At 49.2% G+C, this 20,000-nt stretch overlaps 1 protein-coding gene across 1 annotated transcript in view; it reads right to left on the bottom strand.

The window, feature by feature from the left end:
- macf1a (microtubule actin crosslinking factor 1a) overlaps positions 1–15,485 on the bottom strand; it is a 198,338-nt gene extending 182,853 nt beyond the window's left edge. Inside the window, exon 1 of the mRNA XM_062530273.1 lies at positions 14,676–15,485. Coding sequence (XP_062386257.1) covers positions 14,676–14,769 — 94 coding nt within the window. The 5' untranslated portion in view covers positions 14,770–15,485. The remainder of the gene's footprint in view (positions 1–14,675) is intronic.
- Positions 15,486–20,000: the final 4,515 nt, after the last annotated feature.

The following is a 20,000-nucleotide window of genomic DNA, read 5'->3' as shown; positions in this document are numbered from 1 at the left end:
ATGAGTGCTTTGCATCTGCAGTCAAACGTGCAGATAATAATAACCGTGACAGCCTTACACACCGTGCGCTGCTAATCGCCCTGTGAATTCCAGGAACTTTGTGTGTGTGTGTGTGTGTGTGTGTGTGTGTGTGTGTGTGTGTGTGTGTGTGTGTGTGCGCTATGATCAGGGAAAGAAGATCCAGGTGTGCGTTCAGACTCAGCTATGTGGGGCATTTTCTCCACTCACTGGAGGGCAGCTCTGGATAAAAGCCTCCCTGTACTCCTCCCACTGTCTTAGGCGAGACAAGTCTGGACAGGGCCAATGACGAGCAACCAGCAGACAGCAGCAGCACACACACACACACATTCACACAGTCAGACCCACATGATGATGTACGTGCACACACACACACACACACACACACACACACACACACACACACACACACACACACACACACATATTCTGCACACTAGTTTGAGTTGTTGTGAGGACAGTCTGTGCCTTCAGCTAGAGACCTCGTCAATATTTCACATAGCTTTTAAAAATAACCAGAGATGAGGACCTGCACAGTGTGGGCGTCCAATGGAGAGTACGAGAGGCTACTCGGGGTGTGTGTGTGTGTGTGTGTGTGTGTATGGATGTGTGTGTGCGTACGCATGTCTGATAAGTGGGTCTGTGGGTATGTGACTGTTGTATAACATCAGCATGAATATTTTAAAAAGGTGTCCACATAATGTCCCTTTTTACGGCCCCATGGCAGCACGAGACCTTGAGAGTGACCCCCAACACACACACACACACAGAGACACACAGAGACACACAGAGACACACACAGACACACACAGACACACACAGACACACACAGACACACACAGACACACACAGACACACACACACAGACACACACACACAGACAGACACACACAGACACACAGACACACACACACTTCAGCTTGGTGTGATTCTCAAGGCCATAGATACTCCACATGTTTGGACCATTAGAGATTGTGGACCAAGCTTCTATGCAAGACACAGACTATTACAAGGCTGTATTTTCTGAAAGAAGACTAAAGATCAAGCACTTTCTACAAGCTAACTGAGACAGCCTGGCATCACTCCAGATGACAGCGTGGCCTGATGACAGGCCTGATAATTAGCCAGAAAGCACAGGGTTTAGTTGGCCAGCCATTAAGATTAGCTCTGGCTTAACTGGGCTGACTGTGAGGACGTTCTGCTCCCAGTAATTGTGAAAACAACGCCTTGGGTGATTAGGAACACCTTACCTGTGCTGTTCTCGTCTTTCACGCAAGAATTCCCAAACAACCTCAAACACACTCGTTTGATCTTAGGATTTTAGGAAACATGTGCTGCACACTTCATTACTACTCATAACCATCTCGAGGGAACACTAAAGCAACACTGGAGAGAACGTTCTAATGTTCTTCCGGTCTAGAGATAAGAAAGGCCTTTCCCACGTTCTAAGTTGGGATAAGACAGGCCTTTCTCATGTTCTAAGGGTCTATCTGAGGTTGGGATAAGAAAGGCCTTTCCCACGTTCTAAGGGTCTATCTGAGGTTGGGATAAGAAAGGCCTTTCCCACGTTCTAAGGGTCTATGTGAGGTTGGGATAAGAAAGGCCTTTCCCACGTTCTAAGGGTCTATCTGAGGTTGGGATAAGAAAGTCCTTTCCCGCGTTCTAAGGGTCTGTGAGGTTGGCATAAGACAGGCCTTTCCCACGTTCTAAGGGTCTATGTGAGGTTGGCATACAGTAAGAGAGGCCTTTCCCACGTTCTAAGGGTCTATGTGAGGTTGGGATAAGAAAGGCCTTTCCCACGTTCTAAGGGTCTATCTGAGGTTGGGATAAGAAAGTCCTTTCCCACGTTCTAAGGGTCTATGTGAGGTTGGCATAAGACAGGCCTTTCCCACGTTCTAAGGGTCTATCTGAGGTTGGGATAAGAAAGTCCTTTCCCGCGTTCTAAGGGTCTGTGAGGTTGGCATAAGACAGGCCTTTCCCACGTTCTACGGGTCTATGTGAGGTTGGCATAAGAGAGGCCTTTCCCACGTTCTAAGGGTCTATGTGAGGTTGGCATAAGAGAGGCCTTTCCCACGTTCTAAGGGTCTATGTGAGGTTGGGATAAGAGAGGTCTTTCCCACGTTCTAAGGGTCTATGTGAGGTTGGCATAAGACAGGCCTTTCCCACGTTCTAAGGGTCTAGGTGAGGTTGGGATAAGAGAGGCCTTTCCCACGTTCTAAGGGTCTGATGCTGGGATGCTGTGCGCGAGGATGAGGTCAGCACTGAATGTAGAGCAGTGGAGCAGAGTGTGTACTTGGGGAGGAGCGACTGGACGTGCTCCATAAAACACTCCAGTCATCCGAGAGAACACACCACTGCCTGTGGCCACAGAGATTGTCTGCGTGCGTGTGTGTGTGTGCGTGAGTGTGTGCGTGTATGTGTTTGTGTGTGCATGCAGAAGTGTGTGTGTGTGTCCGTGTGTGTGTGTCCGTGTGTGTGTGTGCGTGTGTGTGTGTGTGCATGCAAAAGTGTGTGTCCGTGTCCGTATGTGTGTGTGTGTGTGTGTCTGTGTGGGTGCGTGAGGTGCTCGAGTGGACCTACTTCTCCGGTCAGATTTGCGTATTAATCTTGAGACATGACAGAACATGAGACAGCAGCGAGGCTGGATAATCACGCAGGAAGGAGGGCGAGGCTGACAGCATAATTACACACAGACACACACACACACACACACACACACACACACACACACACACACACACACACACACACACACACACACACACACACACACAGACAGAGAGAACATCAAACACACAACACACACAAAAGGCACACTCAAAATTGTACACAAAAGGCTGATATTAAAGTCATAAATCATACTGGCCTTCATGAACATGGCAATGTCTAGAGGCCATCTATACCAATCCATATCTTTAATGTCCTAATAAAGCAGGATTTTCAGTATGTGTGCATAAGTGAGAGTACACACACAGAGGTGCCATAAAGCCTTTAAAACCAGTGGCTATGTGGAGAGAGAAGCATTAAAACAGACAAAGAGTGGTCACAAAACAGAGGAAGAAATGGGCAGAACACAAAGAGAGAGAGAGAGAGAGAGAGAGAGAAAGAGATAGAGAGAGAGAATGAAGGAGTGGGTAAAAGGCTACTTTTCCTTTAAGGGCAGCTGTGAAACATGGCTACTGCTTCCTGTCCGTGGTTCATTCTCGGTGTTATTTCAGGAATGTAATTCCAGCCGCCTTTCTCTTAGAGTTGTGCTGCGTCACCCTCTACCAGTAAAGAGAAGGCGTGCTCCGTCTCTCTCTCTCACACACACACACACACACACACACACACATACACGCACGCACGCACGCACGCACGCACGCACACAAGCACGCACGCACGCAGACACACACACGCACGCACACACAGCCTTAATTGACCACAGCCACACCAGTTACAAGTAAAAAAAAGACCCTCAGTGTTTGACATCGAGAAGTCACACTGGCGTTGTTCCAGTCACGCGCCTTTAGCCACTTTAGTCCAACAATTCAGCGCAGGGCATCAGAAAGTGTGCTACTGACATGGACTCCCTTTAGTATTAATCACCCACATCCAGCTCCTCATCTACCATCTATCCATCAGCATGTCATCTCAACCGCATGGGAACTTCTCTTTGGCCATCTCCACTTCCTCCCTCTTGCTGTGGGCCACTGGGTCCCGAGTGATGATTGGAGGATGGAGTTGACAATCAATGATATAACCCCCCACCACCCGCTCCCCCTTCTTTAAGATGGACACTGTATTATGGATTATGCATTTCTTACACTGTACTGATTGATTGCACTAGTCACTTTCCACTATTTTAAGTTTGCTGCTTCTTTGCGTTTAGTTTGGTCTGTGGTCTTTGTGTGGATGTTGTTGAGCCACGCTGAGGACAATTTTCTGACATGTCAGATAATAAAGTTGGTCTGATTTTGATTCTGATTCTGATTCTGACAAGATAAAGGTGAGGGGAGGCTTGTGTGTGGTTGGGACAGGACAGGTATAGAATGGTGGGCTGGTGGATTTGCTCCTGAAAAAAAAAAAGAATGGGCATGATAATTCTACTAAATAATCTGCTGGGGGTGCTGCTCTGGCCCAAGCAAGACCAACACACACACACAAGACACACATCCAATGACACTGACACTCACGACGCTCACACACACACACACACACACACACGCTATTCCTTAATGGCACAGAGACTCCCACACAGGCACAAATTCACTTAAGTGTCCACAGCTAGACACACATGAACACACACCCTGTTAGGTAAGAGGAGAGTGGGTTGCACTGATTAAGTCGGCAGGTCTGCTGCAAAGCTGCCAGTCTGACGCCTTTGTCTTCTTCATCCTCTGCTCTGTGTGACCCTGAATGACACACACACTCACATACACACACACACACGCACACATAAACACACAAACACACCTCTGCTCTCTGCCCTGACCTGCCCTCAGATCAGCTGGCTAAGCTTTTTCTGTTTTTATTTTCCTATTCTATACTTCTCTCTCTCTCTTTCTTTCTTTCTCTCTGTCTCTCTCTCTCGCTCTCTCTCTCTCATTGCAGAGTTTACACAGACAGGCGCACAGCAGTGCTGGGTGTGCTGGCATGGGGGGTAAAGCTGGTGATTCCTGGCCGTCCTGGCATGGGGGGTAAAGCTGGTGATTCCTGGGGACTCAAGAGCTCTGATGCCCATGAAGCAGATGGGGCTACCAGGTGCCAAGCCTCCCTCACCCACTGGTACACTTAAAGGTGCAGTAAGGGATTGGGCAGGAAGTGGCATTTGTGTGTGTTCATGTTTATATTGACATTTATTAGCAGACATTTTTTGTACAAAATGTACATTCTATTTTAACCAACACCCAAACTAAATACAGTTTAGAGGTAGCTCACCCCTACCTTCAGTATTCCCAGAGAAATTCCACACAGGGTTTCGTTTCTGTTTGGGAGACAGGCTGCTCCCACTTTGATTGTTTCCAGTTGTCAGAGTTGCCTACAGAGACCAGGTGTTTTTAAGTGTAATCACAGAATGGGAAGCTAGTGGCTGTGAAGAGATGCTTGCTGAATGTGACTAAAAAATGCTATGGGCTTGAAATCGTGTAAAAGCCCTGACTGCGTCTTTTACCCACACACACCCAAACACACACACGTGATATTCTGCAGACACCCAAACACACACACGATGATCTTCTGTAGATCTATACATGTACATACAACACACATTCACCCTCACGAACAGCCCAGCGATATACACACACACACACACACACACACACACACACACACACACACACACACACACACACACACACCACCGATCCACCATCAAAGGCTGCAACAGCACTCAATCAATGACATTAGAATTCAGCTGTCTGCTTGACAACCACAGCCATCGATCACCTTTTACGCGATCGACAGTCAAAGAGTGCTCCATGGAGGGCTCCGAAAATAGAGCAGAAATGAATTGTCCAACTGTACAAAAGGACACACTGGCACCATCATACGCGCTCACATACGAGTGACCTGAAAAATCTGGAAAACGCAGCCGGTTTCCTTCAGACGTGTCACCATTCCCAGAGGGGCCCACTGCACCCCCCCTGACCCAGCCAATCACGCACCAGCATCCCCACCCCGACCGGCCAATCGGCACCCGTCTCCTGCTCCAGGCATCTGCAGACACACCAGCATCCACAGCTACCCCTGACAAGCACACGCCGCTCACTTCAGCTTCCCAGTCAGCACTGTCGTACTGTACACTATGACATGACACCAGGGATAACCATGGCACACGTTTCACATTACTGATAACGCAGAAGCATCACTTGTGAGACCAGCAGAGAGGAAGTATCTCCCACACAATACACACACAGAGAGAACCCTGGATAAACCCTGCGCTACGGTCGCTTGGGCTCGGCCATTGTATCGTGCGATTGGGCGTCAGATGAGCAGCGCAGCAGAAAAGCCCCGATGAGACTGAAGGGATATGTCGAAGCGACGCCCGTTGTCTCTTCACTGGTAATTTTAGATCTCTCAATTAGGCCCAAAGCTTGTTAAGAGCAACAGAGCCCAAAAGAGATTAACTGGAATGGTGACTAGTGACCTACTAAAGGCAGCAACACAGACAGCGGGAGAGAGAGAGAGAGGGAATGTGAGGTGAGGTGGAAAGGGAGAGAGAGACAGAGAGAGAGAGAGAGAGACAGAGACAGAGAGAGAGAGTGCAAGAGAGAGAGAGAGAGATGAAAAGAGACAGTATCAGAGTAATAGCGAGACTGTAAAGGTAATCAGACATAATGAGTATGAAGCAGAATGAGGCAACACAGCATGCACACTGACACACAGTCCGTCTGTCTGTCTGTCTGCCTCCGTTTGTCTTGCTCTTGCACGCGCTCTCTCTCTCACACACACACACACACTCAAACGCACACACACGATAGCACACAGCCTGAATTTGAGCAGACTTCTCCCAACACCCCTTGCTACAACAGGAAGTTAAAATGAATCTACTATGGTCAGACAAAGAGTACAATTGTGTGTGTGTGTGTGTGTGTGTGTGGAGGAAAGGAGGCATCTGAAACCCCTTCACTCCGACTACTGGCCTGGAAGCGTTTATCTGCAGCTCGGAGAGGAGGAGATGAGAACAGGACCAATTACACACAACTCACACCATCAAACACAACACACAGCAGGAGGCACAACAACATCAAACACACTCGACGGAGAACCAACACACACACACACACACACACACACACACACACACACACACACACTAAAGTACAAAGAACAATACATCTCGTTCTGACACAATAGGACCAGGGCAGAGCCTCTCTCTCCAGGGCCTAGGCATGGGACTGAGGTAGCAGTGAGCATCAGGAGGATGGTGGGGAGAGTGCAGGGCATTTGGGGGGTGGGGGGGTGGAGAGGGGGGGTTCTGATTTAATATATTAGTAATGTGATGCAGTAAGTGGATGAAGAAGATTAGGACCACCCCACGAGATGAGGTCTGGCGGATGCTACCCCAAGTGCCTGCACACACACACACACGCGCACACATGTACACACACACACACACACACACACACACACACACACGTACACACAAACGCGCACACATGTACACACACACACACACACGCACACACACACACACACACGCATACACACAGACACACACACAGACTAGCTGGTTCAGATTAGCTCATGGGCTGATTTGACTGGCAAATCTCCTGGCTTTCAGACAAACTCTGCTCTTGCCGGAATAACGTCTGCTTCACGAGCACACTTGCTTCAACACACAGTGTTCCGCCACACCGTGACACAGGGCCCCAGCGCTCGCTGCAGCTACAGTCACCGTCAGCTGAGCGCCAGAGAGAGAGTCTCTCCATTGTTCATCCTCTGTCCTCCTTATTGCTGCACTCTATCCATCTCTCTCCCTCTCTCTCTCTCACTCACTCACTCACTCACTCACTCTTTCTTAACTTCATTGTGGCCAAGACGTCTCTCTCCACACAACCACGAGACCAGATAAGTTCACTTACTCACAGGCGGGAGATGGAGTTACAGCATACTGCAACGACTGTCACTAAAATGCACACGCGCACACACACACACACACACACACACACACACACACACACACACACACACACACACACACACACACACACACACACACACACACACACACACACACACACACACACACACACACACACACACACACACACACACACACACACACACACACACACACACACACACACACACACACACACGGCCTCAAAGCCTATTCTATAGCTGTAACCTGAACATACCAGTAAAACGTACTCAGGGTTAAGTGGTCCAAATATTAGTGAAGAGGAAGAGAGATAGAGAGATGGATGGATGGATGGATGGATGGAGTGACAAGGGTGTCCTGGCAAAAGTCTGTGCCCTCTCCCGCTCGTCCATAAATGGATTCTCCAGTAAGTGTTCATTCCTGAAGTGAGATGGATGGGCAGCATGTCACCATGACAGCTGATGGGAGGGGTGGGGTTAGGTATGGATTTATACACACACACTCTCTCACACACACACCATTCCCTTCCCCCAACTGAGGGGGATGGAGACAGCCATCCATGGGGTATGGTGCCCCATCAACCCTCATCAGAGATAAAAGAGGGGGGGGGGGGGGTGCAGCATGTAGATCTTTTACAGCATAACACAGAAATAATCTTCTGACTCAGGAGAGATAATTCTCCATTTCTATGGGAAAAGGCAAGGATTATTACAGAGACAGAAGGAGAGAGAGAGAGAGGGAGAGAGGAAGAGAGAAAGAGAGGGAGAGAAGGAGAGAGGGAGGGAGAGGGAGAGGGAGAGAGGGAGGGAGAGAGAAGGGGGCAATGAAGAGGGTGATGGTGTAGGGGATTAGAGGAGAGGAGAATCTGTGACACGCAGCTGAGAGACATGTGGTATGAGCCCAGCTTCTAGGTCAGGTGGCCAGTGGTGGAGTGTGTGTGTGTGTGTGTGTGGAGGGGGTGTAAGAGTTGCTAATGTCTGTGGGGAGGGGTGGGGTGGGTTAAGGGCGTTTATGAAGGTGTCAGTAATGCAGGGGGTGGTACATATGCATTCTCATGTGTGTGGGTGTGGAGAGAGAGAGAGAGAGCGAGAGCGAGGGAGAGAGAGAGCGAGAGCGAGGGAGAGAGAGAGACGGAGAGAGTGAGAGAGTGAGAGAGAGAGAGAGAGAGAGAGAGATCCTGTGCAACCATCTGAAATCAATGCCCTGGCAGCTGTACTGCCCCAATGCTTTTAGGGCACAGAACATGATTAATTCATTAACGCCTTTCTCTCTCTCCCTCTCCTCTCTTCCTCCTCCTCCTCCTCCTCCTCCTCCTCCTCTGTCCATCTCTCTGTCCATCTCTCCTTCTCCTCCATCACTGTAATTCACCTGAGCTGGTCATCACTTGACTTCCCTTCTGTCCATCAGCATCTCCCCTCAACTCAACTCAGCTCCACTCACTCCCTCACCCGGTCAGTCAGTGTGCAGGGCACTCTCACGCAGCACACACACCTGCTCCCAGTGCACTTCTGTAGGAGAGTCTGTCCTGCTGCTGCGCTGGCAGGCCTCTCAGCACTGCAGTGTGTGTGTGTCTGTGTGTGTGTGTGTGTCTGTGTTAGCACCAGCACAGAGGTCACATCACTGCCCCACTGGTCCGGCTGGAGCCTCATTATTGATTCCTCTCGCAGCGGCACTCAAAGGCACACACACACACACACACACACACACACACACACACACACACACACACACACACACACACACACACACACACACACACACACACACACACACACACACACACACACACACACACACACACACACACACACACACACACACACACACACACACACACACAGGATGGCCACAGCAGGGGCAATAGACCTCATTTTCTCTCTTCTTCCCTTGGTATACAAACACATAGTAGTACACACACAAAGCATCCTATACAAGTCTATCTGTCTAACATACACATTTAACATGTACATTCATATATATATATGCATAAAAGTATGTTTGAGTGCACACAGATACATCAAGGGTGCTACTTAAGACAATAGGCCGAAACATCCTCATATTTGCTGCGTCATCCCCAGTTTGAACAAAGAGATGAAACTGCTCTGATTGGAAGGAGAGGGGTGTGGAGAACTCTCTCTCTGTGTGTGTGTGTGTGTGTGTGTGTGTGTGTGTGTGTGTGTGTGTGTGTGTGTGTGTGTGTGTGTGTGTGTGTGTGTGTGTGTGTGTGTGTGTGTGTGTGTGTGTGTGTGTGTGTGTGTGTGTGTGTGTGTGTGTGTGCGTGCGTGCGTGCGTGCGTTCGTTCCCTGAATTATCAGCTGCTGGGTTATTATGCAAGACCTCTCAGCAGGACACCCAGCTCAAGCTTCCGGGCTACTGGAAGAGAAAAATACATCGGGGGCACAGGGAAAAGAGAGATCTTGCAAGGGGGTCAGAGAGAACGGGGGGGGGGGGGGGAGAAGACTGGCAGTGAGAGTCTGAGAAAAAGTGAAAGAACGAGTGAATAACTGACTGAGAGGGTGTGAGAGAAAGAGGCCATGGAGAGAGCTCAGATGCACTGCAAAGCAGCCACCGGTGAACAAGAGAGGACAAAAAAAAAGACATGAGTAGATGATCTTCTCCGGTCTGCTCTGGGAGGGTTTGCTTTTTTTCCTCCCCAGACTGAGCTCTACAGTTCTGGGAGCGTTTGCTTTTTCCTGCCTGCTGTCAGGTGATGCTGCCTGGAGAATGTGGCTAAACAGGAAGAGGCAGGAGTGATCCTACAGCACTGCAGGAGAGCAAGAGAGAGGGAGAGAGAGACATACAGTAGACAAAGAGAGAGGGAGAGAAAGAAAAGGAGCCAAGGAGTGAAAGGAAGAAAAAGAGAGCTAGAGGGTAGCTATGCATACACACGGATGTTGTGCTTGCACTGAAAGGAGGGAAATGAAGAGGATTCTGGGAAACTAGGCCACGTGGAAACATTCAGCTATAACAATCCAGCCCTCGGCGGTCTCTCTCTCTCTCTCTCTCCTCTTCATTCCACCTTTTCTCTCTCTTTCCGTGCTGCACTCCCTGACACACACCTCCCGGGTCTACGTCTTGCAGTCTGCCGCCACCACAACAACCACAGACACAAACACAAACACACACACACACACTGCCCCTGATTTTAACCCAGATCCTGGCTTCATGAAGTCAAACATCCGAGACTCTTCCGGGGCTTTCCGTGCACAGCCCCTACAAGGATGTCAGAAGCCGCACTAAACATTTCCAAAGTTAAACTGAAAACAGGTCCAGCAGTAGGAGCCCTTCCAGACATAACATCTCAAACGCTACAATGTGGACTTTTAAAATCATACTGGAGGCCATGGAAACGCCAGCACAGGCCTAATGGCACTGTAAGAGCACACAGTGGACAGTCAGAACAGGATACACACACACACACACACACACACACACACACGCACGCAAAAAAACCCCAGTGCTCATTTCCTCGTTGCTCTAAACTAGAGGGCATCAGCATAAATATGAACACTTCCTGGGGATGTATTCCAAGGTGTGTGTGTGTGCGTGTGCGGACCAAATTCCAAAAGTCCAGCTGAGAAGGAAATGTCCAACACTGGGGACGAACAAAGCTGACAGCAGTGGAAACCCAGTCGGAGACGACAGAGAGGATGGACAGGGTGGACACAGGACATGACAGCTAACAGGAGACGGCCCGCAGTGGACACAGCCTTGAGGGGGGCACATTGCAGACACCCATGCAGCACAACCTGGATGTGACGTACCATTTCCTCTCCCCTCGTGGCTAAACTTAGAGTAGCTCTTCACGGCCACGGCCAGCCAGGCTTTCCTGTTGATTCCAAGCCTTCCCAGTGCCCTGAACTTTCAGCTGCTTACGAGTGGGCCCATTTAAGAGCTCTCTCTCTCTCTCACACACACACACACACACACACACACACACACACACACACACACACACACACACACACACACACACACACACACTCTCACTTACTCACAGACGCCCGCTCGTGAACTTGCTGCCATGTATAGCCAGGTTCTTTTTTAGCCACAATAGGCCGGTTCTTATCTGTGAGGAATCCCACTCTGGCCCTCTGACGTGGGGGGGGCGTAGGAGATCCCCCTTCGGGCCAGTAAGAACGATTCACGTGCATGTGACTTTCCAGCTCCTATTTCAGGAGTATAGAGAATGACACACACAGAGAGAGAGAGAGAGAGAGAGAGAGAGAGAGAGAGAGAGAGAGAGAGAGGGAATGCAGTAGCAAAGCGAGAGAGAGAGAGAGAGAGAGAGAGAGAGAGAGATAGAGAGACAATGTGGTAGGTAAAATTAGAGAGAGGCCATTATCAGCTGTACAACAGAGGTAGACTGTTCCATGAGAAGCTTTGCATATGACAGCTGTATTTCTGTGTCCGTTCACCGTCTGTCAGTCTCGCTCTCCTGAGTCACAACTGTCTGTTTCCCCGTCTGCTCTCCTGGTCACATACACTGTGTGTATGGGTGTGTGTGTGTGTGTGTGTGTGTGTGTGTGTGTGTGTGTGTGTGTGTGTGTGTGTGTGTGTGTGTGTGTGTGTGTGTGTGTGTGCTTTCCCCTGTATTATTCCTACTCCGTCTCTCAGATATCCTGCTATTGTTGCTGTGAGACAGTCACTCCCTCAAGGCAAGCTCAGACGACAAAACAAGTCTTGCTACAAGCAACAACACACACATGAATGTGCATCTAAAAGATACACAACTATAAACACCCTGGAGTGTCAGAGAGACTGTCACACCCATATCCACACACGCCACACGCAAGCACACGCACACACACACACACACACACACGTGTGCACAAACACTCACACAAACGCGTACTTCACGTAAATTATTTAACCCGTATCATGTGCCCTCTCCAATTTCAGCAAAGTGATGCCCGCAGCAGTCCACCAAGTTCACATGTCTGACTCTATTCTTCACTGACCCACCCCAAACGGACAAATGGCATTCCATTTCACAAGTACACATACATACCCATATAGGATATAATAGGTAAGATAGCACCTGTAGGTCATGATTCTGTACTGGGTTTGTGTATGTGTGTTTGCAGGTCACACAAACCATACTTAAAAACTGGCCACCACTTAGGCAGATATAACATAATTCATGAAATTGCAATCAAAGCACGCACATCCAATTAAAAAATGGGAGCAGGACAAAAAGCCAAGTACTAAGTCAACAGAAAAAGTCCGCTGCAACCAGAATTTTGCTCCCGATATTTTTTTGCACGGTTTTTGAAATTAAAAAAAAAATTGGGAGCAAAATTCTGGTTGCAGCGGACTTTTTCTTTTGACTTTGATATAACATAATTGACTCTCCACCCAAGACATTAGAACAGAGTTGGGGCGCCCAGTCGGAGAGGAAAAGGAAGGGAAGGGTGTGCTGAGTGCAGTGTGCTTGTGGCTTGTGGATGAAATGAAATCGGAGCTCAGACACATTAATGAACGAGCCCAGAGGGGGCCGGTGTCCAGGGCCGAGAGATGGCCAGGCCTCGATAGCGGCGCCTCGGCCTCCCGGGGAGAGGGGGAGACGTGCCTGAGCGGAGCAGACGAGAGACGCCCGTGGCCAGGACGCCGACGCTGGGGACGCCCCGGCCCATTCAGCCTCCATCTGATCTCCGGGCGAGCTGGAAAAGGGAGCGAAATGGGAGCCTGGCTATTGTGCCACCCCCGCCAGGTGACCTTGACCTTTGGAAAACGTCTGGACGGGGAGATCCCCTTCAGGAGAGGAGTCGTAAAGAGAGAGAGAGGGGGGGGGGGGGGGGGGGGCGATCTTATCTATGAGGAAGTAGAGGGCGGCCGGAACTCCAAATCAAATACAGAACCTACAGTCTCACTAACGTATGCACGAAACAACCCTCAAAAGACCCTCCGGCTACTGGCTACCTGCATGGTTCAATAAATTGAAACCAGCCTGAAGTAAGTGAGATACATGCGGTGCACTCTGCTTGCGAATCTAAGAGGTTTTAAAAACAGTCCTGGCCTACTTAAGCCATTTAATTCATTAAAATAACGGTTCTTTGGCACTGGGGAACAACTGATATTGACAAATGGAAATGTGGAATACATCTGAGACTACTATAGCACAGACTATTAAGACTAGACTCTTAAAGAGCATCTTAACAAGCCTGTTGTTTTATAGCACAACAGGTCTGAGAAATGCTTGTGCTTTCAATGATTCCTCACTTCCGTTAAGATGCAGGTGGACATCCCTTTTACAGTACAGGTCGTGCAGAATAAGCAGTACAGATAAAAGTTGTACAGCTTACAATTTATTTATTTTTTTAAAACACACACATGCCTCTAGCTTGTGGAGGCGGCCTCATTCCCAAAACAGTCATCAGACTCCACCCTGACTGGCAGAATCGCATTTCATTACAACAATCAATAATTAACACCACCGCGCTACTGGCCCTCCACCCCCCCCACCCCACCCCAACACATCACAGCTGTGACCCGTGTCAATTGGCCCCTCCCTCTTCTATCACGGTCAATTTCAGTGGAGGCATTCATTTTTAAAGCGCTCCTGTCATCACAGTTATAAAACTACCCCGCTCATCTGCCGGGCAGCTCTCGTGAGGAGTCGTCGGGACAAGAGAGATTGGTTTCAAAATACAAGGGCAGCTTCAGCTGCAGAAACACACTAGTACACCTGCTTCTTCTTAAATATCCGAACAGAAATATTCATGGCGAACGTGGTCGGTTTGATCACTGAAAATTAAAGCAGACTCTTTTCATGGGAGCGTTGTGACTATTCAAAATAAGCCCTTAAGAGGAACAGTTAAGCTATTCAGTGGCACTGCTGAGTCTTAACCTGGTGTCAACTGTTTTCATAACTCAATGAACACCAGACAGTGAGCATACGTACACTGCAGCTCCTTCGCTGAACACAGTTAGGATACAATTGTAGCTTCCATTCAGCCAGTACATTTAGCCAAAAGGCTACACAATGAAAGAATCTGAACTGACATTCATTCCTATCCCCCCGTGAGACTGCACAAAGCGCCCCTCTCCCTTTTTCCAACAAATGCTTTACCTTTATATCGCTCCAACACATCTTCATACGCTTGGGCGAATTCCATCTCCTGCGTATGACTGGTCGGAAGTAACCCCGGTATAAAGCCGGCCATGGCTCTCCTTTCCTCGGTGGCCCGGCACCGACAGGCCCGTTAACGCATCAATCCAGGACTGTGGATCAGGGTCTTCGGCAACACAGCTGTCAAGTCCGGTTTGCCTTTAAATCCACGGTGGAAGTCGAGTTATCCGTGCTGCGTTTCAAATTGTATCACCAGTTCGCAGTTTAATTTGTTCTTCAACACGCAAAGCCTAGCCTACTGCAATTGGTAGAACTTTCGACTTGAAAAATTACTTCTAGTCATCACTGGGTCCTAAAATAGTGACAAACATCAGGCGCTGTCTACTGATCCTTTGTTAAATGGTGAAATTCTTCTGTTACGCGTGACGAACGCCGTATCTTAGATACTAAAAGTAGGTTATATGTCCCCGTACATGTCCATATTCTATCTAAACATATTACACAAGATGCATCGGTGGCCGCGAGAAACCAAGTCGAATCTGCTATCTTGCCCGGCGAGTGCCTCCGAGTGCGCGAAGACGATTCTGAAGTGTGTGTGTGTTGGAGGGGCGGTCGTAGTGGGCTGGCCTTGCGGTTCCTTCCGAAATCCAGAAGCGAGCCTCAAAAAGAAACAGTATCCGCACACCGGCTCCTTTATCTCTTGAGGACAGGATCCTCTTCCGACGGCACCCGCTGCCGTATCCTCGGCGTTTCCCCTGCTCCACGCCGCGGTGTAATGGCCGCTTCGATTAAAGGGACAGCTAGTGGATGCGATTCCTAGTTTGCATCTCTGTCTATCTCTATGCCTCTCTCTCTCTCCGTCTATCTCTCTCTCCCCTCCTCCCGCTCTCGCTTTATGCCTATGGAGCTCAGGTTTCCCTATTCTTCCTGCAGTGCTTGTCATCCATCGCTGGCCACGCCAGGCACATCCAGCCTGGACGGAACACACCACGGCAAAGCGGGCCAGATTGCGTGCGGAGAGATGGGGTGTGTCGCCACTCGGTGGTAAAATTAGAGTGGTGCAAATAAGCCCCGTTTCCCCTTTAACGTGACGTGTTCGATAAGCAGCTTTGCAGGCCTATTTTGTCTTGGAAGAATCCGTCCTAAAGCTGCCACCTAATGGCCATGGAGAGCCAATCCAGCATGGCAACATGGACACACGCACAGCATTCACAGGCTATCAAATACCAACAAGCTTAATAGGTATCAGCCACATAACATGTGCTTCTTTGATGTGATCAGTTAATAGTCCAATTATATAACAGCACACTGGTCATTATACAATTAGATATAATGGATCATGCTGTGAGTGGGCCTGTGCTTGATTCCACAGACATTTTTATTTGGTTATGACTTTTAAATCAAACCGTACCAAATCAGCTATGCTATTTTTAACAATTGAGGAGAGGCAGCCAGGAGAGGCTGCCATATGGGAATGTTGAGAATGCGATGAACTCCTCTTTCATCAGGTGTAATTCACCTGCCCAGCTGAGAACTTGAGAATCTGTACCCAGATGACGATCTGACCATGCACACCAACCGTACGGACCAGGCCGACTCCTTAGAACACACACACTCCAAATAGATAGATAGATAGATAGATAGATAGATACTTTATTGATCCCCAAGGGGAAATTCAAGAGATAGATAAATGTATGTCTTTGATGGGGTTAGTTATGTGTGCGTGTGCGTGTGTGTGCGTGTGTTTGTGTGTGTTTGTGTGTGTGTGCGTGTGTGTGTGTGTGTGTATGAGAGAGAGAGAGAGGGAGGGAGAGAGGGAGGGAGAGGGGGAAAGAGAGAGAATCAATTGTGTAGGACTCTGGGGGGGTTTAGCTCCACCGTCTCTTCCGGTCATTATCCGCTCAAGCTCTCCTCCTGAGCTATTCTCTTCCTCCCAGTTCCAGTCGTCATCCCTCTTTTTCCTCTCTTTCTCTTCATCCCTCTTTTTCCTCTCTTTCCCTTAGTCTCTCTTCCTCTCTCTGTTTCACTGCTCTGCTTGGTTCTGGCAGTACACACAAAAATATCACACACTGACACACACAAACGCACACATACCCTCCTCACACATTACTTCTAGACTGTCGGCATTCTGGCAGGCACACACACACCCTCTTTCATACGACGTCTCCATTAGGCTGTTGGTGTTCTGGCATTCAGAGCCCTTCACTCACACACAACACAACACAACCCCCCCCCTACACTCCCTGCCCCCCCAACACACACACACACACCCCCACACACACACGCACACAACCACACACACAGAGGGAGAGGCACACACACAGGCATCTTAAGTTTCAGAGCAGAGAGGGGAAAAGGCTGGATACAGTGGCTGGCACCACTTCACCCACACACAGCCAGGCATCCTACACTCTGAACACACACACTTCAAAACACCACTCACAGACAGCTTGATACCGCACAAAGGATAAACACATATGCTAGACATAAAGACCTACACACACACACACACACACACACAAATCCGCAATATGCACACCACACAGAACAGTACAGACTCAAATATTGTCCTAACTAAAATGAAAAAGCAGTGGTGACTCAGCCTAGCCAGATACCCCCTACCCACACGCCAAACACACACGCCAACACACACACGGCAACACACACACACACACACACACGCACACAAACTCTGCTGGCTGCCCCACAATGTCACATTAAAACTTAACAGAGCGATTGCACCATGCCAGGGTGGGCACATCTAACAAACAACACTCCCCCCCCCCCAACACCCCCACACTTCACTTCACAAACGTCAGTCTGCATCTATCTGTCCACAGGCCTCCTCCTCCTGTAGCGGCAGCCGAGTCCGTCCGCTAATGAGGGATCTGGGGGATAGAAGTGTAATCCTGAGCCCATGCTCCTGGATCTGCCTTAACACTGCACCCTGTAAGAGGATCAGACACCATGATGTACGGGCACCCTCTAGTGGACAATAAGGTGAACTACATCATGGTGGTGGTGAGTGAGAGTGTGTGTGTGTGTGTGTGTGTGTGTGTGTGTGTGTGTGTGTGTGTGTGTGTGTGTGTGTGTGTGTGTGTGTGTGTGGAGGGGGAGAGGGGGGGTGTTGACAGATACTGTAAATGCAATTACAGCTGTTTGAATCACGGCCTTGTCACGCTCTATTAACGCGATGACCCCATATTGAAAGGCCATCAACATTAAGGCATGAACTCGATTACACTGTGACCCTTTAAGGCTGATCCCTCTCATTTTGTGGGGAATTTCCGATAAGACATTTAGAAAAAAAGCTGTGGCATTCAATAACACACACACACACACACACACACACACACACACATATAGACGCACAAACATACGCACACAGACTCCATTGCCAAAACTAGAGCACGTATGTGTGCGTGTGTGTGACCTCTTTGAGTGTTTTACATAACTGACAAAATTGACTTAGAGTGTGGCATTTCAATTCCAAACAACAACAACACACACACACACACACACACACACACACACACACACACACTCACACACACACACACACACACACACACACACACACACACACACACACACACACATACAAACACCCCTTCTGTCTCTTGATATGTCATCATTACTCTTCCCTCTGTCAGCCTGCTTTTGAACCCTTACTGCACCCCTCCTTCTTCTGTCCTCTTCTTCACTCACTCCTCTTTCAGGGCACTCAATCTTTCCCCCGTGCTTCCCTCTGTCCTTATTCTCTGAGGCAGATTAACATTCAGCAGCTCTCTCTCTCTCTCTTCCCCCTCTTTACTACCCTCCCCTGTTTGTTTTGGGGTTTCTCACCCTTTCTGGCTCCCCCGTGTCTTTCCTCTGCTTCCCCCGTCACCATGGAAACCAGACAACTGGAGAAGAGTGTGAGCGTCCCCATGGCAACAGGGGAATAGAGGGGGAGCCAGGCTGCCCTTTCAGTTGCCTGAAGAGAAAGAGAAATAATTAAAAGGCACAGGCAGGCCCCCTGACACCTCTTTTATACACACCCGCCAACGTCTGGGAAGCAAAACACACACCAAGGCATGTCCCTCTCCCCCGAGACCATTCAAATCATCACCACTGGGGCCACGGCCAAAACCAGGCCTGGATTTATCAGCCTGGGACAGCCGGTGAAGCTGCCAATGTCTTTTAAAGAAACAGCATTAACTGCACGTCAACGCATAAATCCGATGCACTTCTACACTCTGGAAACAAAAGCCATGGGAGTTCCTTCTGCGTGTGTTTGACATGGTTTTAAAATTTGGCCAGGTCTGTGTTTGTGTCACATTTAGGTCAATCCATCTTAAGATTCCACCCACAGTACGAAAGCTCGAGAGCTCACACAACGGAACAGGGTGTTTCGGCTGGGGGATTCACTGACTCATCACATCTTTAGAATCACAAACCCCCAAACCACCATTCTCCTTCCCCTTCCCCCACCCCCGCGCGCACACACACACACACACACACACACACACACACACACACACACACACACACACACACACACACACACACACACACACACACACACACACACACACACACACACACACACACACACACACACACACACACACACACACACACACACACACACACACACACACACACACAGCCACTCGCAGTCACCCAGCTCCACTCTTCTGCTCTTCACCAAGACACAGCAGACCTAAGAGCCGCATGTTCTCACACCAGGGGAGAGAAGCGCTGAGCCTAGCGCGGAACAGCAGCATGGAAATCAGCATAGCATCTCAGCTATGCTACGCTAACACACACACACTCTCTCTCTCTCCATTTCCCTCTCTTTCTCCCTCTCTCTCCCACTCTCTCCCGCTCTCTCTCTCTCCCTCTCTCTGTCTCTCTCCCTCCCTCTCTCTCCCTCTCTCTCTCTCTCTCTCATGCTACTCATCACTCTCACATTCTCTGGCCTCCTCCTCCCTCGTGTGTTTTCTGCTCTACACATTAGAGCAACAACAGGCCTCTGTGTGCTCCCTCTCCTCCACTGACTTTAAGGCCAGCGTGTATTTGTCAACAGTAATGAAATGAGCAGAAATAGAAACAGAGAGAGAGAGAGAAAGAGAGAGAGAGTGTCAGTCTGTGGAGAGAAAAAAAGGAATCCTGATATTCAAACTTGTCTTCTCGGGGACATTCCTGCCTCCTTTCAAATGTCCTGTGCTACCCCCCCCTCAAAAAAAAGCGTCCGAAACGAGGCTCTGGATATGGGACAAACAGATGAGAGCATGACAAACTCCACCTCCCCTGTTCATGCCCAAGACATTAGAACATTTC

Source organism: Sardina pilchardus, chromosome 24, assembly GCF_963854185.1.
Source record: "Sardina pilchardus chromosome 24, fSarPil1.1, whole genome shotgun sequence".
Taxonomy (NCBI): Eukaryota; Metazoa; Chordata; class Actinopteri; order Clupeiformes; family Clupeidae; genus Sardina; species Sardina pilchardus.
Note: the sequence above shows the minus strand (reverse complement) of the source record. Positions and strands in the feature narration are given on the sequence as shown.